The following is a 24,124-nucleotide window of genomic DNA, read 5'->3' on the forward strand; positions in this document are numbered from 1 at the left end:
ATTCCCACAAGTGCTACAGCTTCTTCTTCTTCTGAATACAAGCTGTGTACTTACAATTAGAGCAGTGTGCGGCTAAATTGCCTGAAATCGTAAGCTTACTTAACAAATTGTCATGCTGCTGCAGCGTTTTGTTCAGGCAATGGCCGATTTGACCGACGTGTGTCAATCGCCACATGTAAAAGGAATTTCGTACATAACGCCGGTTGAGCACTCTACGTATTTATACATATATGTTTCACCTTACAAGTTTCCCGTGACGCCTGCTAGGCATTTGCTTTCTTGCACAGCCCGTGCAGTTTGTGCGGAACTGGAAAAATTACTTCCACCCCGTTCCTTTCGCCTGCTTTTTTTTTTTTTTGAGCCCCCCTGTGATACTCCATGTACGCGCAGCACAACAGCATGATCGTCGGCAGGAGTTTTTCTTGGTGAGGTGCAAACCAGTGTGGCAGCGTGGTGGGGGAGGGGGAGGACACTGGTGTAGCTTGGTTGGCAAGTGCAGGTGAGCCTTGAAGGATTTATGATGATGAAAAACATTTAATTCTGTAAGTTATGCTCAAGGAGGGCGGGTAGTGGTCCTGAAGGGGTCGTCCCGTATTAACACTAGGTGGGCACCCCCATAGTCAAGTGTGCCCGGGTCGCGGCCCGGGCACGCTATATTAAGGCCCGTTGGGCTGTCAGGTCAGAGCAGCGGAGCAGGGCTGCTTCCCTGTCGTCCCGGGAAGGGTTGAGTAGAGGAGTGAGGTTGGAAGTTTTTTGACCTGCCCACACCATGTGGAAAATTTCAGAAGACTTTTCCTCACAGTGCGGGCACTTCCCCGTGCAAGTGGCGTTGAAGTGTTTCAAGTTTGCCGCGCACAATAAAGTTTTGGTTTAAAGCGAAGGTGGGCTCGCTTCTCCGCCTTTGCGTGGCCCTTACAGGGTTTGTGATGGATTTGATGGCCGAATCGATAAAACGGGGTGACCTCCTAAAATGTATAAGTGGGATTAGGCTCGAGGTCCGAGTCGTAAGAGGACGAGGATGGTGCCCGGACAGTGAGCGCGCGGGCAGCGGCATCTGCCGACTCATTACCACCGAGGCCCGTATGAGATGGATCCCAAATGGCCGTTCGGTGCGTGGGGGCACGTATAGGTACTGGCTGTTCCAAGGAAATGATCTATGATAATACTCGGGATAGTTCTGTACTGTTTGAGGCCAGGACGGGAGTATTGCCAACCAAGACATATCGGGCCAAATACGAAGGGGTAGACACGGTGTGCAGTGCATGTGAAGAGGCGGAGGAAACTGCCGAACACTTGACAATGTTCTGTAAAGGGCTTCACCCTATAGTTCAGGATGATGGCGCAGAGTTTTTCAAAGCACTGGGGTTTAGGGACAGGGAGGACAAAATAGACTTTAAGCGGGTAGAATTAACTAGAAGGAGGTTATCTGATTGGTGGCTAAAGTCAAGGCACGAGTGAAAATTAAACCCTTCACTGCAAAATACCAGTCCTTAAATTCACTATTAAAAAAAAAAAGATGAATCTAGCTGTTGGTTCACTAAGTATTACGGCTGTATGGCGTTAGCCGCCGCCCGATCTAAATGGTACAGGTACAGCCACATCAATCTATCCATCCATATTCTGCATCAACTCGCCCTCCAACAGGACCGTCTAAACTGCTTCACTGCTGCTTCAGATTGAATATTTCCTCACCTGTTTCACTTATGATTAATGAAATGTTATAACAAGCGTTGGCTCTATTCATTGAGGTAAACGAAGGTTTATAATTCACGATTCAACTGCCAGATAATGCCAAGTTGCAGGTGAAGTTGCTCGAATTTAATCATTCTACAATATTTACCGGAGGCTGTTCTCTGCAAATCTCAAATCCGAGCTCTTCATCGTAAGGGAGGCAGTTATCCCATTTGTTGCGATCATGTGTAGTGTCTAATTAAAAAGGTAGATTTTATCATTTGCGTGATTAAAGTTTTAATGATTGTACATAGTTTTAGGTGTCCACTGCTACAGAAAAAAAAATAACACTAAGGCAGCGCGCATAATGATCGCATTACGTGCCCCTGTTATGGAGGAAATTCGGATACATTTTCTGAAACGCCCTGCAGACAAAACACTTCTTCGTTTCGCTCACAGACAAGCCACACCAGTGCTACCCCCTCCCAAACACAGAATCGACAAAATCCTGCCAACGCCCATTTTAGGTTACTCGCAGGCCCACAGCCACCGAAAACGAAACTCTTCGTAACAGGTGGTCGCCATGATCGTTCTGGTAGTATGGGCGGTTTCGGTATCACACTAGAGCTACCGAAAACATCACTAGAGTTGCCGGGTTACCGGCGTCACACGCACGGTTCATCACGATTAAGACCAATCGCGATCGAATTACTCAACAGTGGTTGGCTTCCTTCTAGCCAGTGATAAAACAATTCCAACTGCATCAGGCCCGATCGCAATCGATGGGACCGACTCCTGTCGACGTACACCCTGGATATTTTTCGATGTATCTCCCGGAACATCTACACCGGCACGGTAACGAATGTTCCTCATGCGATTACATGCCGATCCACGTCCCATTGAAGTTGCGACGTTGACGAAGAACTTGGCAGCGTTCTCACATCGTGGAATGCTCCGAAATGGCCGGACCGGTTTGCGCGACTGGCGTGAACACGGGCCACTTTTTTTTTTTTTTTTTTCTTTCGGTTCCCGAGATGCAGGCCGCCCTGACCGGCTCCGTTTTCCATTCCTCTTGGAGAGACGAGCCGCCCTCGCCTAGATATCACGTGTCCTTATCGCGGAAACAGCCAACGTGCGGTGCCCGGCTACGCGAGAGGGTACCAGGAAAAGTTGAGATAGGAGACGTGTGACGCCGCTCGCTGTTTTGTCTGCCCCGCCAACGGATAGCACCGTGTCCGTCGTCAGTTCGATCATCGCCTCCGTTGGTGACCGCACCCCCAGCAGCAAGCATGTCTTCGAATCCGACAGGTGAAGCGACGGTGCTGTCCGGAAGGCAAATTGCCAAGTAAGTGCACGCGCGAGAAGGCGTGCGCGAAATGGGGGAAAAACAAATACGACGCACTGCTAACTTCACGTGTCTCGCGGTAGTTCGCCGAACTTTTACCGTCGTGCATTGCTTGCGGGCTAGAACGTTAGTAGTAGGGCATTTTTTAAATGCTGGTAGCGGTGCAATTTTTAGCGATGTGAATGCGCTCACTTGCAGCAAAACCTCGTAGTGGTGCATCTTTTCACACCGAAACTTGTAGCTGGTGCATTAAGGGTAGTTATCCAGAGATACCTCTCGTAAACTTTGTTTTAAATAGTTTGCGTATGTGAATCATTACGGTCAAAACTTGGAACTGCAGTGCGGGAAGAAACGCTCGTATTTCAGGATCACGCCCTAAATCGTGCTCGACTCGAAATCAAGCTCATGGCCTTGAATCTGTGGATTCTTGGATATTACTATAAGTAAGGCAGCTAATTGGAACATATGACGGTCCTGCTTGTCTCTTGCACTTGTTTGTTGTTTTTTTGCTTTTATTTCTTACGCTTACCGTCGTGAGTTTTTATAAGTAAATCGGTGCTAACGAACCATGTAATTCAATACCTGTCGTACGACAATGAATTTATTAAGATAACAGTGTGCCGCAGCACTAAATGTTTACTTGGGTGCATCTGTGTCAGCTTCCTCAATTTCTGCACGCTCATTTTGAAGCCACATATCAGTAAAGACATCCTTTCTGACCTTGGTCTGGACGTCTGAGCGACAGGGCTCCAAGACTGCTGATACCTGCGAGATAACTCTGAAGCAGCAAAATGTGAAGGCTTCATATCTCTACATGGTGTGGCCGTGGAAAGATAATTTCCGAGCTGTGTAGGAACACTCTTGCATGGGTATTGTGTGAAAAGTCAATGCTCCGACCATTGAAACCTCATGTGTGGATGCGTGTGATCGAAGCATCCAACAAAGTGTTGCTCTTACGATAATAGTAATCATTAATTAGGTGCAGCAATCCACAGGATGTAGGAAACGGCTAAAATGATTAAACTGGCAAAGTATGTTGAATGTAACAGCACAAGGAAAAATAAGAAAAGCAGTTACAGTTAACCACAAAGGAACGGGATGAATGAAATAATAGGCAAATAATTGCTGGCAAATAATGCCATCACATACCTCAAATGCATTGCCTAACCAATCTACTGAAGTTATTGAGCTTAGCTGTTTATTTTGCGATTATTGTTTATTTTGGGATTATGTATATATCGCCCTGCTACGGTGGTCTTGTGGCTAAGGTACTTGGCTGCTGACCCGCAGGTCGCGGGATCGAATCCCGGCTGCGGCGGCTGCATTTTCGACAGAGGCGAAAATGCTGCAGGCCCGTGTGCTCAGATTTGGGCGCACATTAAAGAACCCCAGGGGTGGAAATTTCTGGAGCCCTACACTACGGGATCTCTCATAATCATATGGTGGTTTCAGGATGTTAAACCCCCCATATCAATTAATGGGATAATTTATAGAATGAAGAGATACTATTACTTCTTTTTGTCAACTTTCATGACCTCTCTGTAGCTATTCTCGACTTGATATTCAACTGGATGAATGAAAATGTTTTATTGCGAAACAGAACTTGCACAAAACTATGTTAGTAGCACGTTGGGATCCTTAGCCAGTTAGGCCAGTAATGAATTAATTTCAGGAAATGTTTGGAATTTCCTGCCTTGTCAAATAAAAACAAACTATTTCTTCCGTTCTTTTTTCGGAAGCGATTAGTTTTGCAAGCACCTTGCTTCTTCTTTCTTTTTTCACAAAACTGATGTTTCGCTGCCTAGGGAAATCCGGGAAAAGTTGGCTGAAGAGGTCAAGGCCATCAAAGCGAAGCACCCGGAGTTCAGGCCTATGCTTGCCATTGTCCAGGTGAGCCAGACAGTATGCCTCTTGCACCCATTTTCTGTGATAGCAAAAGGTGACAAGATAATGACGTGTGTAAAAAATTGTATCTGAGCTGGCACAGAAGCTGACATAGTGCGGAGACACTACGCATTCACAAATGTGCCTTAGGTAGTTGGTTATTATCTTGGCGAGGGAGGGGGTGGTTACGAGTCAGCGCTTTGTTGTTGTGTGGACATATGAAGCCTAAGCATTGTGCCACAACCCTTTGTGCAAGTCCGTTTACAATTTCTTTACCAATCAATGCTCAGCCAGGTATTAAATATTTTGGTTGCTGTACTGCATTGCGGGATACAATTTCACCGAATCTTGCTTGCATACGCTCGCTTCTGTCTCTTGAGTCAGTGTTTCTTGCTTGCATTGGCAATCTGCGTTCCTTTTTTTTTTGCTTTTTTTATTGCTAAAGAAAAGTTTCTGGAGATATGTGAAGAATTTTCCTTTTTATAGTTTAGTAAGTAGCATTAAGATTGCTTTGCTATTCAGCTGAAATGCTGCCACATGGTGTCTCAATGGCCATTGTCTTGTCATCTGCTAACGGATTGCTTCAGTGATGCACGTGTGCACAGTGGGGGTTTTTCGTGACAGAAAGAAACAAATCTTCAGAAAAAGCCATGTAATGTTTGAAATTAATGCCACATCTGCATTAGCCTAGGATGTGCCCACTTTGTTGTTCTTTCTTTTGCAACAGACTGGGTGATTTTCCAGGGAGCAGATTGAATACCTGGTTAATGTGGTCACAAGCATTAATTCAGTGTAGACTTAAGCATATTTTCCTTGAACCATGTTCAACTATGTATCTACCTAACTCATTGCAAACTAATCATCACCCATTACCTAGTTATTTTTCAGTGGAACTTTAGCAGTTATTGTAATTGATTGAAAAAAAAGATAGTGTATCAGCATTCAAGTGGTCAAAATACTAATTACTTTTCTTTCAAATTGCACCTAGGTTGGCGGAAGAGAGGATTCAAATGTCTACATTCGTATGAAGCGCCGGGCGGCTGAAGAAGTTGGTGCTGAATCCCAGCACATCAAGTTTCCTCGCACCATTACTGAAGAGGAGGTGAGAGGGAATTTTCTTTTGCCACTTGCATGCAGTTCTTCCATTGGGTTTTCCAGTAGAGATTACCACGTTCACATTTTCATGAAATACTCAAGATGGCTCTCAACTACGAAGCATAGGTGACCACAAATTTTTTTTTTACAAGCTTTATACTTGCCTTCCAGTCTCGAGCATGTCGTAGTTGTTATACTTAGTTGCGAAGTACGAAACAAATGTGTGCTCCTCCCACAGAAAATTTTTATAAAAAGTTCTGTTCAATTGTACTTACTCATTTTGATGACTTCAAGTTCTTGAGTGCATCATATAGCTGACTTCACATTTGTACTGTAGTGGAGAATACGCACTAACGCGTATGCACCTTAAAAAGAGAACGAAGAACCCCGTGCTCTGATTGCGCGAGAACCTTTGCCGCCTTTGCCAGACTTGCCGTTCGCCCATTTTCCGTCGCGACCTCGTTGCGACTCTTCTGTTCGAATAAACATCATCGCAGTACCCATGTTTATTGTCGCTGGTTTTAGATCAGAAACTTGAAAGGCGTGGTTGATTTCATTGAATTCTGACATTGCTGCTGAGCCAAACGTAAGGCTTTAGGTTGTTATAACAAACCTCTAACTCCTATTAGTGTAGTATTTATATTAGGCAAAAAAATGTAGTGCTTGCGGTGTGAGCAAAAAAACAGCTAGCACGACTTTTTCACACGTGTAGGTCAAAAGGGCCGCAGTTTTATGGGCAGAGCTGACATTTTTTTTAGGCTTTAGCTCAGTATGTCATCTCTAACCAGTTATTTTTTCAGGTAACTCAACTGTAACTTGTTACTTTTACACCCGAATAACCTTTATCGGCTAAACTTACTTTTTTTGCTCAATAATGTCAACATTGCTCTGTTAAAATTGCCTATACTTCCATAATTGGGCCTAACAAGCATATTTTATCAGCAAAGCACAGAGCGAACATAAAAAAACAAAGATAAGTATGTTGGTTTGTACATTTTTTTTGAAAAGGCTAAATAACTTTTTGCCATGTGAATTTAAATTTGTATTGCATGTATTGCTTGTGTTTTACACATTTCAATTATTTTTCTTGCTATAATGAAAAAATGACATTGACTTGATCTACAGTAGCTGCAATGAGCACAAGGCATCTTCATTTATTCTTGTCTAAAAACAAAAAATGCATTTTGTGTGGTGAAATTATTGAATTATTTTTTTCTTGGTGTGAATGCATCTGCTGCAAGAAGTCTCGCTAGGTTCCGTAGCGCTGTGCCTGATGTATGAAACGGAGTATAATTATACGCAGCCTTCTTTATAACTTGTGAGGCATTCATGATTGTACAGCCATGTGGATTGTTAAGGCTGTGGTCTTTTGTTTTTTTGCAGCTGTTGAAGGAAGTAGAGACACTGAACAAGGACCCCAGCATCCACGGCATCATTGTCCAGTTGCCGCTAGATTGTGAAACTAACATAGACTCTAACCGGATCACAAATGCCGTCTCACCCGAAAAAGATGTGGATGGGTATGTTCCATAACTTGCCACTTCCGTACTTCTCTGTTCTTTAAACTTGGTGTACTAAGAATTGACACTGGTAACTTATCCACATTTTTTTAGGGAATATTGTCTGGCAAGAGGGTTGTTGCAGAAGATCTTGAATAGTCACACCCATTTGTAGCGTGAAGCTTCGAAGAAAACCTACATGGGGTCTTGAAAAGATCAAACGTTTATCTTGGTGTGGCAAGTTCTATCAGCTAGCACACTTTCTTTCTGGGAAAACTGTATTTATTCACTTCATAGCTTCACAGTAAAAATGGGTGAACGGCATTATTTATTTCCCAGTTTTTAACCTTTTCCCACTTTAGCAGGCTTCCCCAAAACCATTTGTCATAATATGTCTTATTGAAGTACTCAGGTTAAACTTCCTTCTAGGTGAAGTTTCCTTCTCAGTGTCCCAAATTCAAATGTTTCTTTAAAAAATTTCCAACTGAGTCATAAGTATGTTTTCCATTCACTCCAGTTCCATAAATTAATTTGTTACTCAAAATCTGCGACTTCAGATGCTAAAACTAATCCGTAGTTAGTAGTAATCCAAAATCAATGCTTTATTGCTTGTCGAAACTAAGAGACTTCAGTGCGCATTCAAAACTTCAGTGCACATTAATAACTGTTGACGTATTTCTGTATCTGTGAAGCGTAATCTGGAGTTCGCTGACTCAGCTCTGTAATTGGATCGTAGTTTTGACAGTAGAGAATTCGTGGTTTATTGTTCTTCTAGGATCCACGACCAAAATGCTGGCCGTCTGGCTCACGGGGAGTTGGAAGGCTTTTTTGTCCCCTGCACACCAAGAGGCTGCCTTGAGTTGATTAAGCGTTCAGGTAAAGTTAGCTTTGAAATCTTTCCTGTTTTGCTTATATGAGGCATTTTTGTGAATGTTGCCTAGTTAAACCTTGGATAAGCCCCTTTTCTGGCCTTCTTATAAATTTCGCGTATGAACTGCCAAATGCAAGACCCTGGCTAGGGCAGATTTTAATTGAATTTTTAAAATTACACAGAACTTGCTTCTTTTCTAAGTCTTCCTTGTGAGGGGCAAAGGCCTTTTTTTCTCCCCAACATGTGGTTTCGAAGAGACTTGAAATTCAAGTCTTAAAAAAACATATCCGAAGCACTAAGACATCTCTGAAATCTTCGTGGGGTAAGGACCAATCGTTCCCATACTATTTTGAACTGTCAGCATTACTCTTCGGAGATTACAGGAAAGTCTGAAAATGGAGTATGATTGTAAGCCGAGCTAGTTGGTTGACGTTCACGATGAAAAATTTCATGCCCTGCTTGTGCAGTGTTTCTCTTCTTTGACCTAATCTCAGGTGTTGCATGAAATTTTTAATCACACTGGGAAATTACACCAGAGAATAACCAGACTATCAAGGAGATGATCTTGAGGTGGACAATCAACTGAAAGCTTAGTTTCGTTCACAGAGAATGCGTTCTGGCCAACAAGCACATGACCTAAAGCACTTGTTAGTACAAGTATACTAGGCATAACCATAAGCAATAACTATAGCGTGCTTGAACAGGATCTTAAAAAAAGTACAAGTTCATTCCTGCTTCCAACTCTTGCTTCCAATCCTTTTTCCTGGTACGACTGATACAGAGCGCCAGGCAGTTATTTTATTTTGGCATTGAAGTAGAAAATCGTGAGTAGAGCACCAAATATGCCATGATCACACAGCCGTATTTCTAATCTATAGAAGGTGCTAGAGCCAGGTGAGGGGGGTTAGTTTTCGTGCAACGTGTTGGACAGTCCATGACTGGACAAAAGAAAGGAGAGAAAAGCTATGTGGACATGACGTTTCCCGTTATTTTTGTGTGATTCACACTCTTCATCACGCAGAGTTGCTGTTTGTGTTTTTTAACTTACTGTCTTTTTACTGCACTCAGCTCAATCCTGTGTTTGCAAAACTTCCGAGACGTGCCTCATTCGTTTCACAGGTGTCCCCATCGTGGGTGCTCGTGCCGTGGTGCTTGGCCGCAGCAAGATTGTGGGTTCCCCAATGTCGTCACTGCTGTTGTGGAACCACGCCACAGTGACCACTTGCCACTCAAAGACGAAGGACCTGCCTTCAGTGGTAAGAGGACGCGGGCAGATTCGCTAAGCTCTTGCACGCCTGGTTAAGGCATCTCACTGGCAGCATCTAAATATGGCAGAACGGAACTTGTAAAGCAGGCTTACGTAGAACGTCCCGAGGGGCTACATAGCTCATTCTAATGACAAAATAGTGAATGCACGAGATGCGGCAGCTTTTCATGAACGTCGATTGGGACGTTTCTGCATACAAAAATATGTTTACAGTGTCGTTTTTTATGATAAGTATTCAGTTCAAAGCGCTCATCTCATTATGCCTTTCTTGTGCTCTCCTGCCAGTACTACAGTACCTTTTGATACATACCTGTAGAGTGCTCATGTATTGAGATGCGACATCAAAGCTTAGTATAGCGATTGGTACGTGCGATTTCTCAAAATAATTGCCTCATGTCACTACATCTGGTCGCTTAGGGTAATGGTGAATCTTACCTAACTGTTCGAATTTAATTTACTCCAGTAATACATAGACTGAATACTGTGGAAACAAAATTGTCTGCGTTAGATAGCCCTAAATTGTTTTGTCAGTTTGCAAGTGCTGTGTACTAACGTTTTCTTCTAGTGGAAGTTGTAATAGTTTACAAAATGCAACAAACTTGTAGCAATAGTACAAGAACCGGATCTTGTACACATCTGACGATAGAACGGAATGCTACATCACAAGAGAATGGAGCGGGTGCAAACGGCCAATAAATGTAGGGGCAGCACCCACGAAGAATACATAATGTTTTGATAATGTGCTGGAGGATCATATAATGAATTTATAAATGATCTGAATGCACAAAAAATGTAAAATACTTATAACTGAATGTGTCACTATTTCAGCGCCTTGTTTTCAAATCTTGTAACTGAAGAGCGTAGTTACTTTATTTGTGTTGATGTCTTTATTGGGTGCTAGGTGGCACCTCCACTTCATGAGTTGGTTGGTGGTGGCTCTGGAAGCCATTTTAATGAACTTTAAGCCTGGGGTTGGATTCAGCCAGGCACAAAGCAGGTTTATTCGCTTCTCCGTCCCGACAGCCTATGTTACGAACCAATCCAAAGCATTTAGAAACTTTTCTAGTATATCCGTTCTCTCAGGTGGAATGACATCTACATTTGTTCTTTGCCTAGCAGATGACAAAATGGTTTGCGGTACTCTCTTTCAGTTGCTGTTCTCATGTCTGACCATCAGAGATATACACGGGAGCCTCAATGCCGTGCAGCGTGATGGAATGTTTTATCACACAACATGTGCGATGTCATGCCCCAGACTGTGTGAAAATTTTCACGCTTTGTGCTTGGCGAATGCTTTCGTTAGCTCGTCTGCAATGTTTCCTGCAGTGCCGGGAAGCCGACATCTTGGTGGTGGCCATCGGCCGCCCACGGATGGTGAAGGCTGACTGGGTCAAGCCTGGCGCTGTGGTGATTGACTGTGGCATCAATGCCATCCCAGGTACACATTGCTTGAAGCCACATTTTTAAGAAAGGCTAAAGTTGTGAGAATAGGTGAAGAACACGGAATTCAAATAATGACGTTTCAAGTGCAGAACAATACCTTTCCTAGGATTTGGCATAGACACAGACAACACTGTGAACGAAAAAGGTAATTAAGGCAGAGAACCTTAAAATTATTGGTCATCTCGTAAACACCCTGGTGTTTTCGTTAGAGGCCTATTGGTACGAGTCGTTAGGCTTCTAGAAATAGAAGAATAAACTGTTTTCTCTTGAGTTTCGAAAGGGAAGACTTTAGAGAACCTCATGGACTGCAATATCTGCAAATATTTCACTTGTGGCCCAGCAGTTGTGGGTTCAACTCAGTTGCAGGAGGCAGTTGGTTCAAAACCCATTGCCAGGCAACCACTGGTAAAAAATGGTACGGGTGTTGGCCACGTTGCCCGGCTTTCTTTACGAGATTTTTCGGGGCTAGGGAGGCTTCTACTGTTCTATGTTAGTCAGGCTTCTAACATGTAGCGGGGCTTCTAATGCTTAGTCAGGCTTCGACAGCTTCAATATTTAAACAGTCACTGTTACCACGACTACTCCTAACTGCTTTTTCTTAGTTATTGTGGAAAATCATACATGCTCAGTTTGTTGTCGTTAATCATTGTTTTGTAGTGATGCATATTTCTCGCCATGTTTTAAGTCTATTTTAAGTTTACAGTGGTGTACCCTGGCCCGTTGTTCCATCTTCATTCTGTCATTATAGCTTGTAACGTATACTCGCAGATGCGACCCGAAGCTCAGGCACTCGCCTTGTTGGTGACGTGGACTACGACGAGGTGAAGAAGGTGGCCTCTTACATCACACCCGTGCCAGAGGGTGTGGGTCCCATGACTGTGGCCATGCTCATCAGCAACACTGTCGACTCAGCCAAGCGCTGCCTCAAGGCCTCTCTTAAGGTAAATTCTCCCCAAGTTACCTCAAGTTAAGGCGAACTGAATCGTAGCAGTGTACGGAGCTGGTACAGGTTCATGTTGAAAGTTGGCGTGAAGAAAACTGGGCTCAAAGAAGAAGACAAGGGACGGTGCCGGCCACGTGTCATCTCCTCTGCGTCTAGTTTTTCTTCACCCTACATTTTGCATGAACATAAAGTCGCCTCATATCGTACCTCATTAATAGGGAGCCAAGCCTCAAAACTTGTCTTGTTTGGAGCTCATGGCATAAAGCTATTGGTGCATTTGTTAGCAGCGCAGTTTAGTTTATTAATGCCTTAGTTATATAAAACTGTGGATACACAATTCAAAGCATTTGGCTTGGGCTAAAATCTCTTTTCTGCATGTGCAAAAGTTTTCAGCCCTGAATAAAAAAGTTGTCAAAGGTGCAAACCACTTTATCAGCAGTGAGGGCTTGATTACTGTCATGGTAAAGTTAATGAGAACTAACATACTACAATGATGCCAACTAACATATAGGAGATTTTTTTGGTATTGGTTGTAATGTTGATGTAAAGAAAGAAATGCTAAAAAAAGATAACTTGTCACAGCAGAAACGGAACCTGCGACTAAACCTGGTTGCAGGTTCGGTCCCTGTTAGCGGCGAGTTGCCTTTTTGTCCACTTTTCTTTTTTCACATTTGCATTACAATCGCAAATAATATTTCTTGTACCTTCCTTAGCTTCATTCTCTGTTATTTCCCATCAATATTGTGTCTAACAAAGGAAAACAAGCCCTTCAATTTCTGCTTGTTTTCTTGATGGTAATTCCGATGACAGTAAACAGAGCTGCCATTTTACACTTCTAGTAGACCTTTCAAATATTGTTTCATGTATTTGATCTCAGTCTTGGCGGTGGTTGTTAATGATGTGCCTTTTGTTTCATTTTGCAGCAATAAACACCCCCGTGCCTTTCAACGAAGACTGCTCAATGGATTTCGAGGCAGCTGTTCAAGTTTAGCACGAGCTTTGAACAAACATATTTTTGCGAATTTTGCAAGTGCCTCCAGTATAGATCAATAAAAGTTGTACTAGCAAGCGGCGGTGATCCCTGTTCCACTGCTAGACTTTTGCAAGATTTGTAATTTCAAGAGACCACCTTTTCGAACTTCCAAGGGATTGCAGAATCGAATTCCAGGGGCGGCTGCCGCATTTTCGATGGAGGCAAAAACACTTGAGGCCCACGTGCTTATATTTAAACTTTAAGGTTTTGTAGTGTTAAACGGAGAAAATTGTTATAACTTCCAAGAGAGGTGTTAAAAGAAGTGTACATGCTAGATTACAAAAACTTGTTTTACACTCATGCCTCAATGTAACTTATACTGACATAACGAATTATCACTTATAGTGGAGTAAATGAAGAGTAGACCCGTTTTAAATGCATTGTTACGAATATATGCTTAAAACAAATTTTTAGATACAATGAATGTAGTTTCGTGTTAGTTTGAAATATGTTGTAATGAGGGTTGATGGTATTGCATCAAACTACACAAAGGGTTACACCACTGCTGTTTTCAGGGGACCAAAAATGACTCGGCCAACTGACATGAAGTGTACTAGCATCATTTTTTTTTCATGAACAGACTTTTCTTGCACAGCTATTCGCCTACTTGTAAACAATGAGCTTCAGTACTGATGTGGTATGCAGAAACGTAGTTGTAAAGGTGCCCAGCCCTATTTATTGCATAGTAGTTGTCGGTTTGCCTCTGTGTGTTTGTAGGTATTTTCTTTCTGCTTCTCTGCTATGTATTCAAGTTAATGAATTCTTTGCTCACATGAAAAGGTGTCTGAAGAGCTTTTGTCTCGCATAAGAATTTAACAATAGTATAATAAGAATTAATGAATAATTGAATTATAATCAACTGCACCATATTGGACTGTACCGTCACAGACTGTACCATCGCTTCATGAAGTCTCCACGAGACTAAGCAAATGTATGCTGACACTAATAGTTTCTCTTGGATTTTAGACCTGACAATGTTTGATGGGTGGTGTGTAGGAATGCATGTTAGTACATTTCAATCGATTATTAAATTGGGCAAAGAAAGATCCACTTGCAATAATAAATATTCAAAGTATTCAAATTTAACACAGATGTGCATGTCTTACAAATTTTGAGCAAAAAATCCCTACTTCATTTTTTAGTAGCGTATCTATTAGGTTTGCAGATAACGAGCGCCACGAAGATTTTCTAGTCACATTTATGCCGTTTTTGTGTCTTTGCTGAATATCCGAGCAAAGTATTTTTCAGTCTGTAAGCATATTTCATAATGCCATTTGCACTGGACACTACTGCTGTGTGATGCACTCTCCTCAGTTGCGTCAACTCTCTATTAGTAGCCATCGATAAATGAGATTTGGTCCTGCGGCTACGTCTCAGCCATATATAGTCGAAAGGCACATTGTCATATCCCCCCATAAGACCCCGCGTTACTGATGCGCGATTTTCCTAGAGAACTAGTCTGGCAAGCCGAAACGCTTGCGTACTAAACGTTTCGGCGCGACAATCCGGTTCAGCAATCCGTGTTGTCTGCTCGTTGTACACTCGTAACATCCGACGAAGCGAACGAAGGTTTACACGTGACTTATTTCAGCTTACGTCATCAAAGTCAACGTACGTAAGTCGCTCTTTCGGATTGTCACGCCTTTACTTATTCACCGCGTTCCCAACGAAACAAGTGATTCCTTGGCTCCAGCGTTTCGGCCATCTCGCTGCCGGCTTTGCGTACGCCACGCCCATCCCACTCGAGCGGTTGTTAGGCCCAACGGAGGCGCCGCCGTCTTTCGTTTTGTACGATTATCTCCCCGCGCTGCTCGAAGCGCCGGCTTCGGTAGCAGACGAAATCCGGCCGCCGCCGACGGCGATAGCTCCCGCCACCATCCGAGCTGCGGAGCCCGTTCCAAGGGCACGAACGGTCCGCTCCAGTCTCTTCCAGCAGAAGTGAAAAAACCGCAGTCCGACCCGTCTCTCGGACAATCACTCCCTGGGACACCAGCCATAACCATGGTAATTTATTGCAACCGCATGTTCCCGATTCTTTGAGTGATGTCTGCGTTATATGTTGTTATATTCTTACTCTCTTGTTCAATCGCGCCCTAATGGAATGCGAGCGGGAAAAGTTAAGCGAGCTAAAGGAACCGGTTTCCGCCGGTTTGTTTTCGCTCGTCGGAGTACCTGTCGCGGGCTCGTGTTGCAAGGCTGCGCATGTTTATTTCGTTTTGCTTGGCACGTGTTTGCAAAAACGTACGCAGGGTTCTGAATGAGGGAGGGAAAGGAGGAGAGTGGGACTAACCGCCTTCTCATTGGACGAGACCGAAAGAAAAAAAAGGGGGGAGGATGGCGTACTGTCTCACCTCCTGATTGCACATGTTCTAAAGAAAGAGAAAACAATATTTCGCAATAGGCGCAAACATTGAAATGAACCGTATGTTATGTGGCCTCAAGGCGCAGCTACCGTTATAGTTTCAAACCTTCATAGCCACGTGGCGCTGGCTGGAGTTTGTTTTGGGAAAATGGTGTGACGGGTAGAGAGAATTGAAGGAGGACTGCAAACCCGTGTTCCTCCGCGGGAGCAGGGGAGGGCAAGCTCAAGTGCCCATTTCGCGCTGACCTGCCAATGCTTATGTCATTAAAATTATTAATAACCCTTTTACACAGTAACGGTACATCTTCGACTTAGTGAATATTATTTATTGGGCTGAAGATGTGAAAATTGGCCGAGTTTTTAATAGGCGCGTTCATCATTCAAAGCGCAGGACGAAGAAAAGGCCGAAAGAACATTGCTGCAAACTTTCAACTGGTTTAAATACCGCCTCATTGCAAGCACACCTGCTGGTATGGTAACTAAACACGTGGTCATTATGAGACGCCGTGGTCCGCTATCAAATGTTTATTGATATGCTAAAAAAAAAAAAAAGCGGCGTCAACAGGCACCCGAACGACACGTTGTGTGCAGGAAGGCAAACTTGTTTGATAACGCGATAGAGACCAGCCCGGTCGTCGAGGCCTCTTATCTCGTTACCATTCAAGGAAATCGCTTCCCGGCAGCTCGTGCGTGGTTGCAGACTTTCTGAAACTGCTGGCTTGTTGACCATTTACGGATGACGGCTCTCGTCACGACCACGTCTTTAGTTACCACGTGGGTGTGCTTACGAGAAGGACATTTGGTCTTGTTCGTAATAAAGAATGCAGCAGAGAGGTAGCGCGCTCATGCAACTTTCGGTCTCTTCTTCGATCGTTCTTGTCTAATGCTGCGGATCACCCCGCCGCGGTGGTCTAGTGGCTAAGGTACTCGGCTGCTGACGCGCAGGTCGCGGGATCGAATCCCGGCCGCTGCGGCCGTACTTTCGATGGACGCGAAAATGCTCAAAGCACGCGTATTCTTAGATTTAAGTGCACGCTAAAGAACCCCAGGTGGCCGAAATTTCAGGAGCCCTCCATTGCGGAAGAGAGGAGACGCCGTATCGACGAGGCTGTGAATGAAACATATTTCAAACCAGCAGCAGCGGCGTGACCGGTTGACCAGCCACCAAGCGGAGACCACTCTTTGTCAGGCACACGCGAGTCATCCCACAAAATGTCAACATGCATGTAGCAATATTATTATGTCCTTCCCCTTAGTGTGGGGTAGCGAACCGGTTGACCTCTCTGCCTTTCCCTCGTTTTGATATCTTTGCTTAGTCAATATAGTGTACGTATGCTTCTCATACAGAATATAGTATGGGTACGCCTAGTGATCAGAGTCGACAAAGTGCATGAGGTGAATCGAAGGAAAGTTAGGGTAAGTAAAGAGAACCGACGTCGAGATATAAGAGAACTGAGAGCTAAATAAAGGTGAACCAAATGTGACTTTTAAAGTATTAAGGGCATGTAAGCCAATCAAATGCCCCCCCCCCCCTTCTCCCTCACACACTCAAAAAAAGAATTCGGTTTTCACGCAAACATACGAATACATGAGCAAAGACGCATAAACAGTGGTTGACCTTTCCCCGAGAAGCAAACAATTCCTGGATAAGCCTCTAGTACAAAGGTTAGAATAACAGAGAGATGAGCTATAGTTGGTACGTATACATTTTAAATGAGACAGGACATGTAATCATGGATGTAAGCAGGAAATCCACCATAAATGCCTACTAACAACTGAAGAAGAAGCGCGAAAAAAAAAAAAAAAGGCACGAAAACTTATCTGCGGCTAATTCAGGCCATGGTGTCGCCGCCTCGGCAATGCGTTTTTGGATGGTCACACAACTTACTACAGCCCAGCGGGAATTGACTTTTTCATGATTCGCAAGTGCACTTCTCTGCACTGCATTGGTGGCACCTGTTGCGCTTCAGGCAGAGACGCGGTCCTAGTTGTATCTGAACGTGCTGGGCATTGTCTATTATGAGTGTATATGTCGAGAGATGCGACCCAACATCTTCCATGTCATTGCGTAAGCAAACTGCGCTTGAACATGCTATTTGCCCTAAATGACAAGCTTCCATTAGTTGTTCAAACTGCATAGCACTAAAGCTATAGCTTTGCGATTTTGAAAAGGCCTCTTCCTTCCTCGAAAAACTGTACATCTTGAGAAGAAGAAAAAGAGTCGGAAGACCCTGAGGCAAATATCAGTTGCTTCGCTGCCTGATCTTTACGACAGGACGAGATAAGCTATGTGAAACGAGCCCGGAGTGAGTAGCTGTCGTTCCAGTATATGGCTTCACATTTATGACATAATTCGCGTAATCGTGCGTCTCTCCGACACCGTTTCTTGTTTCATTGGCTTTTTTTTTTTCGTTTCCCAGTAATTAGGCGAAACATGCTTCGAGTTTCTGGAGTCGGTCTTACCTCAGGAGATCAGATCTTCGTTCTCATGCTGTATATAGCGAGCTTTGTTGCCTAATGTGTTAGTGTCGTTAGTAGAGACATGAACACTTCACATGTGTTCCGCAATAGTTGGTTCAAGTCGCTTATGGCAGCCCGCCGCTGTGGTCTAGGGGTTAAGGTATTCGGCTGCTGACCCGCAGGTCGCGGGATCAAATCCCGACTGCGGCGGCTGCATCTTCGATGAAGGCGAAAATGCTGTAGACCTGTGTGCTCAGATTCGGGTGCACGTTAAAGAACCCCGGGTGGTCGAAATTTCCGGAGCCCTCCCCTACGGCGTCTCTCATAATCATATCGTGGTCTCGGGACGTTAAACACCACATGTCAATCATCATCAAAACGCTTATGGCGTAAGCAGCACACGCACGTGACGTGGCGGATGAAATAGACACTAGTCACGACAACTGTCAATTGATGATCTTAATCGTAGAGCGCATGCGACAACAAACAATTGAGTTCATGTCTTAGGGCATGTGGCTGCAGCAACCTCTGGGGATCAAGCGCCGTTGCAAGCTGGTTGTGCGTGCTCTTCGCCGATCGAGCTAACCGGAAGCTATTGTGCACTCTTGCGTGCAATCTCCCCCCCCCCCCCCCCTTCTGCGGTGACAGATAATCGGACAGAATATGAGTGGGTCCGTCGACAGTAGCTCGGTTAGGGTTAGCTCGGTAGTGAACCAAAATTCAAAATGGCGGCTGAAGAGGTACCCATAAACAGAGCGCGCCTTTGCTTCTATCTAATGAATTGCTTCATTGAATACGCATGCATTTACTGTTTTTATTGAGCCGGACGGAATCCACGTGTGGATTTTGATGTTATGACAAGGGGGAAAGGCGTTCTGAATATTTGTTCCAACAATTTGTACCAATTCAACCAGGCGCATCGCAATCAGAGGCATCCCACTTATCCAGGGTGATGCCTCTGAATGTGATGTACCCCCCCCCCCCCCCGTGATTCAACATGACGCGTTTGCAACCCCCCCCCCCCCCCACTCCCTAAGACAAAATATCACTTGCGCCGTTGTTTTCGCACCCGTTGTAGCTATAGCTACAACGGGTGCGAAAACGCTACAACGGGTGACGCACTGCAACTATAGTTGCAGTGCCTCAGCGCGTGGCATTTTGACGTGGCACCTCCCCCTCTTCCTATAGAGAAAGAAGGAACATGGCTACGAGAAACTGCGCACTCTCTCTTTATTAGGTAGATTCTAGATCAGTGTTCTGCACTTGTGTCCCAATATTTTCAAAAATATGGCGTATAGCACGCGGTAATCGAAGTGAACTATAAGTCCGTGCATGATAGTCATGCGAGACAAATAGAAAAAAAAATGGAGGTGGGCCGCTTCGTGGTAAAGAGAAATAGACAATTCACAACTGGTACACCCGTTTGTATGGATAGACCAATCGAGAACTTGTTTATTCATGACGTCACGCCAACAGACAGCTGGCGTCACGAACTGCGCCGAAAATACGGGGCACGCCTGAATATAACTGCGCATTCGTTCTTTGTTCTTTCTGAAGTTTTTTTAGGAGCCATTTGTAAGATGTATTTGGTGTAGCCCTGCTCCTTCAGTGCATGTGCCCCTACATCGGTGTGGCCACTTGTACGAGTGTCAATAACCTCTCGCTCCTTGAAGATATCGCTGGTCGAAACACCAGCTTGTCTGTGCTCTCCGTCTCTGTGCGTACCCGACGACAAAACGAGTTATCACGCGTCTTATCAAGAGTGGCAATCTCTCCAAGCAGAGGCAAAGCACACTCGAGTCGCTGCCCTATCGGTTTACTCGCGCCAAGAAAAGATACTGTCTATCCTGAATGGCTTGCGATCATGAACGCGGGATCGCATCGTTGGAAGCGTATAGCCCTTTATCGCTTGCACGCCGTCTACACGCGTATTTCCTGTATTTCAGCTTCCAAACACTTATTTGATGGGGAGTACTCTGCTTGACGTGTCACCTGTGTATTTCAGCGTACCTAATAGGTGATATTTGATCTGCGAGAGCGTCTGAAACGGTGCAGTGCATTGCGATCCGCCTTGAGTGAGCATACGGGTAAAATATATTTTACGGGTCGATGGTCTTGATATGTCTACATGGCGGCTCTGTGGACTGAGGGCAACCGTTCCTCTGCAAGTGTTCCGCTCAAACGCCGGCTTATCCGTCAAAGTAAGTTGGTGAATGATTGCTTCTCGGTTCTACGGACTCCGTGTTCAATTTGCTGGCTGAGCTATCTGTGGTTATCGCTGAACAGACGTGATGAGAGCGGTGGTTATCGCTCAAAAGGGGGCCTCTCGACTTCCGAACGCTTCGAACGAACGCTCATGTGGCATCTTCTACTTCGCCAGGAGCCACGCCCCCCCCCCCCCCTCCCCGCCGGACAGCGGCGCTGGTTGCAGCGCATTGGTGTAACCTAGGGGAGGGGATGTAAAATAATTAAATACCTGTGCTATATTTAGATGCACTCATATAAACTAGCTTCACTTGCCACGTTGCCCTCTCTCACCTAATGTGTTTTTGCAAATGTGCCAGTATTGAAGCGTTGGGCCATAGCATAACATACCATAGCATGACACTGTTTAAAAGGCTAGCAGGTTGTTCTAATGGCGCGCCGAAATTATACTTGAAAAAAGCGCCAATGCAGATGAGAAGCTGTTGCACAATCAAGAAGAAACGTCTTAAAATCGGCAGACTTGCTTCATTTTGGGTTGTATTGAGACGAAGCACCTGCAATGAACATCTTGGTGATCAGTTACCGATAACTAATCCTCCAAATTGGGAAAGCATATGCCTAGACGAATAAGTTTACCAGAAGTGTCTCTTTTCCGAGAAATTTCGCGCTCGAACTAGAGGATCTTAGAAGAATTAGTGATCACTACTACATTAACACACCAGCACTGTCTAGTGAGTAGCTGTTTTCGTTGCCTAGGGAGCAAGGGCGTATAGGGAAATTTTTTTGTGGGAGGGTTCCTTCTTGATATGACGGGAAGGGGGGGGGGGTGGTAGATGTGGTGGAGTGTCATTTCCTGCTCTCTACGTCATTGAAAAAAATGGGGGGAGGGGGCACGGGCGTTTGTGTCAAACTTTTGCCTCTGGCCTGGAGTGCACTACGGTGTCACTGCGTTCAGAGCACACCAAGCAGCCATCTATTCTTTGTACTGTAAAGCAATCAGTGCTGTAAAGTACATAAATTTTCCGCGCTGCTCAACAAATTTATTGCTTCGTAAATATATATTCGTAAATATTCGGTTTGATTTGCATTTGGTTTTAATTCTTCGAATTGACTTCGAAGTTGAAATTTACATATTCCCACACTGCTGATAGAGCTAGTTTGGCACGTATGTCGAGGGGAACTCGGGCACCCACAAGGTCCAACTGCGTTACTTTACGCAGGCAACCACAGCAAAAGGAGGGGGTGCATGGTCGATGCGGTACCTGCCGCTGTCTCGGCAGACGCCCGTTCCGTCGGACTTGGACATCGCGTTCGCCCAGAAGCCCAAGTTGGTCGATGAGCTCGCCCGCGAGATGGGACTCGAGCCGCACGAGTGGGAGCCCCATGGCCGACACAAGGCCAAGCTGCTGCTTCCGCTACTGAACAAGTAGGCACACACCATGCTATGCACACACTTACGTTTTGCGAATCCATGGACGTTTTGACGATGAAACGATTTGCGTGAAAAAAAAAAAGGATTTTAGTTGTGGAAATTCGATGAAATAAACATAAAAAACGCAGAACTCAGCGTGAGAACGTTTTTTTTTTTTTTGTCATGACCAAAGCCCGCGTGTAGCTGGCGTTCGCAAAAGCCGTGTCCGGAAATCACGTGACCTTTCCCACCGGAAATGGCGTCGGTGGAATAGGTCACTTCGGCAAAGCCAGCGTCTCTAGAATTTCGGGCAAAGCACACACCCAGCTAGTGTTGCCGCAGCGACACTCTGCGCGCGCTCCATTGTACATACGTCACAGCAACCACCGGAAACCGCGGCATATATCAAAGAAAACTCCTCTCTTAGCCCCAAATTAAGAATAACATTTCTAAATACGCCCTTGCTGATACTTCCCGTGTAATGTGTAGGCGTGAGCTATGGACAAACTGCACAAATACGAAAGGAAAAAAAATTATTACCTACCACAAAGATGAACTGTGAAGTATTTTGTAACTATAGTTCGAACTTCATCCAGTACATATAATGTAGTATTGCACGAAGAGCTGAATATAAGTCTCGACACTATGTTCTCACTGAGTTACCCGGATGTTTCGTTTGAAGTGCCTTGATAAAGGCGCTCGCACTTTGGCCCAAGGTCACTTGAAGACCCGCTGACAATGCAAGCTAAAATCCTTTCACGCTTTGAAACTCTGTTCTCCTGAGCTATGCTGATGCTGTGGAGTTCTGATAATCCTGTTTCAAACAAACTATCTCCACTGTAAAAGGGACCCTCAGGGGCGTAACCAGGGGTAGTGCCCTGGCGCCTCCCACCCGAAAAAAACAAAACAAAAAAACTTCTGGATATGGGCCTTGGATGGATCAACCTTGAACGTTCTTTCGAAGCAAAATTAATGAAGCTGTATATATCGTTCATGTCAGTCGAGCCACAAGTTCAGTGACGAGATTATATAGCGGCATCCAAAGTGGAAGCTGAAGGAGAAAACGATGGTGCCCTTGCACAAAACGAAGAAATGGAATTTGGAGGCCACAGCTTTTAAAGTGAAAACTTCAGCGCAAACCAGGACGTACGACAAATAATCGATGACATTTATTCTTTGTTGTCCGCCCTATAGTTCACACTGAAGCCCCGCCACGGTGGTCTAGTGGCTAAGGTACTCGGCTGCTGACCCGCAGATCGCGGGATCAAATCCCGGCTGTGGCGGCTGCATTTCCGATGGAGGCGGAAATGTTGTCGGCCCGTGTACTCAGATTTGGGTGCACGTTAAAGAACCCCAGGTGGTCAAAATTTCCGGAGCCCTCCACTACGGCGTCTCTCATAATCAAATAGTGGTTTTGGGACGTTAAACCCCACAAATCAATCAATTAGTTCACACTGAAGGTTTCACTTAAGAAGCTGTGTTACCAACTATAGGCCCAAGTGAAGTTTTATTGGAGACAAGTGCAGCAAGTTGGGCAGGTGTCGTGTGTTAGGTTCGTCACATAGCAAGGCGTGTGACGCGAGGAAGATGGAGACAGTGAGTGAGTGAGTGAAACAACTTTATTCGGTCCACAATAGACGCGAGTAAACTCAGCGTCACCTGGCTAGGCCCACTCGGGGACCATCAGGTTAAACCTGACGGCCCTCGCGCGGGCCCTCTGGACGGCCAGGATTTGAGAGGTCTGGTCCTGGGCCTTAATGAGTCGCTTAATTTCCTCTTGGGTGAAAGGGGGACCGGCAAAGGCGCAGCCCCACAGTACATGCTCGAAGTCCGCATAACCACCACACAGGGGGCAGTCCGGGCTTGGAAACCGTTCAGGGTACATTGTGTGCAGTGCCGCAGGGCTCGGGTAAGTGTTAGTTTGTAGCAGTCGGAGAGTAACAGCTTGGGCCCTGCATAGCGAGGAGTGTGGTAGAGGCAGCAGTCTTCTTGACAGATAGTGGTGCTTGCATATCTCGTTGTACGAGCAGAGAGGCTCAGGTCGCCCAGGAGATGACGCGTTACCCGGCACACGGTCAGTCAAACCTCGTGCAGCCGAGTGCGCCAACCGAGTGCGACAGTGAGCAAAACAAACGGGAGTTATATTGGACGAACAAAAAACTATTGCACATACAGTATACTATAAGTCTACACGCACGCAGTTCACACACGAAAGAAAAGAGTAAATAGTCTCACAGTCTGTGCTGTAGCCCGGTGCCTTGAAGTGGGATCCGTTGCGTGATCGGATGCTGTCGTCGCTTAGGTGCCAGGTCAGCATACCACTGTAGAGGGAATCACCAGGTCTAGGCGTAGCCGCACACTAGCGGTCTTTCGAGGGCGCTCGCCGTACCCGAGATGTCCACAGGACCACTCACCGAGAACTCGTGCTTGGCCACGCCGACACGCCGTGCCCCGAGGACGTCAATGGCTCGAGGACTGGAACCCGGTCTTTCGAACCTCGCGCGTAGTTGCGGGTTCGCCCTAGGCTCCCTTGCGTCGTCTTGCCGGCGTCCAAACAGCTTCGTTCTCCGCGAGCGTCTCCTCTTCTTTCTTCAATGGGCGCGCTGCAATGCCTCTTCATTCTTCTCATCTTCTA

At 45.3% G+C, this 24,124-nt stretch overlaps 1 protein-coding gene across 1 annotated transcript in view; it reads left to right on the forward strand.

Annotated features, from left to right (window-relative positions):
* The first annotated feature begins 2,704 nt into the window (after window positions 1-2,704).
* Window positions 2,705-24,124, forward strand: part of pug (pug C-1-tetrahydrofolate synthase, cytoplasmic) — a 32,188-nt gene continuing 10,768 nt past the window's right edge. Inside the window, exons 1-10 of the mRNA XM_075870851.1 lie at window positions 2,705-3,016; window positions 4,822-4,906; window positions 5,889-6,002; window positions 7,379-7,515; window positions 8,270-8,370; window positions 9,485-9,621; window positions 10,959-11,070; window positions 11,844-12,004; window positions 20,736-20,742; window positions 21,315-21,504. Coding sequence (XP_075726966.1) covers window positions 2,961-3,016; window positions 4,822-4,906; window positions 5,889-6,002; window positions 7,379-7,515; window positions 8,270-8,370; window positions 9,485-9,621; window positions 10,959-11,070; window positions 11,844-12,004; window positions 20,736-20,742; window positions 21,315-21,504 — 1,100 coding nt within the window. The 5' untranslated portion in view covers window positions 2,705-2,960. The remainder of the gene's footprint in view (window positions 3,017-4,821; window positions 4,907-5,888; window positions 6,003-7,378; window positions 7,516-8,269; window positions 8,371-9,484; window positions 9,622-10,958; window positions 11,071-11,843; window positions 12,005-20,735; window positions 20,743-21,314; window positions 21,505-24,124) is intronic.

This window comes from Rhipicephalus microplus, chromosome 8 (genome assembly GCF_043290135.1).
Source record: "Rhipicephalus microplus isolate Deutch F79 chromosome 8, USDA_Rmic, whole genome shotgun sequence".
Lineage (NCBI taxonomy): Eukaryota > Metazoa > Arthropoda > Arachnida > Ixodida > Ixodidae > Rhipicephalus > Rhipicephalus microplus.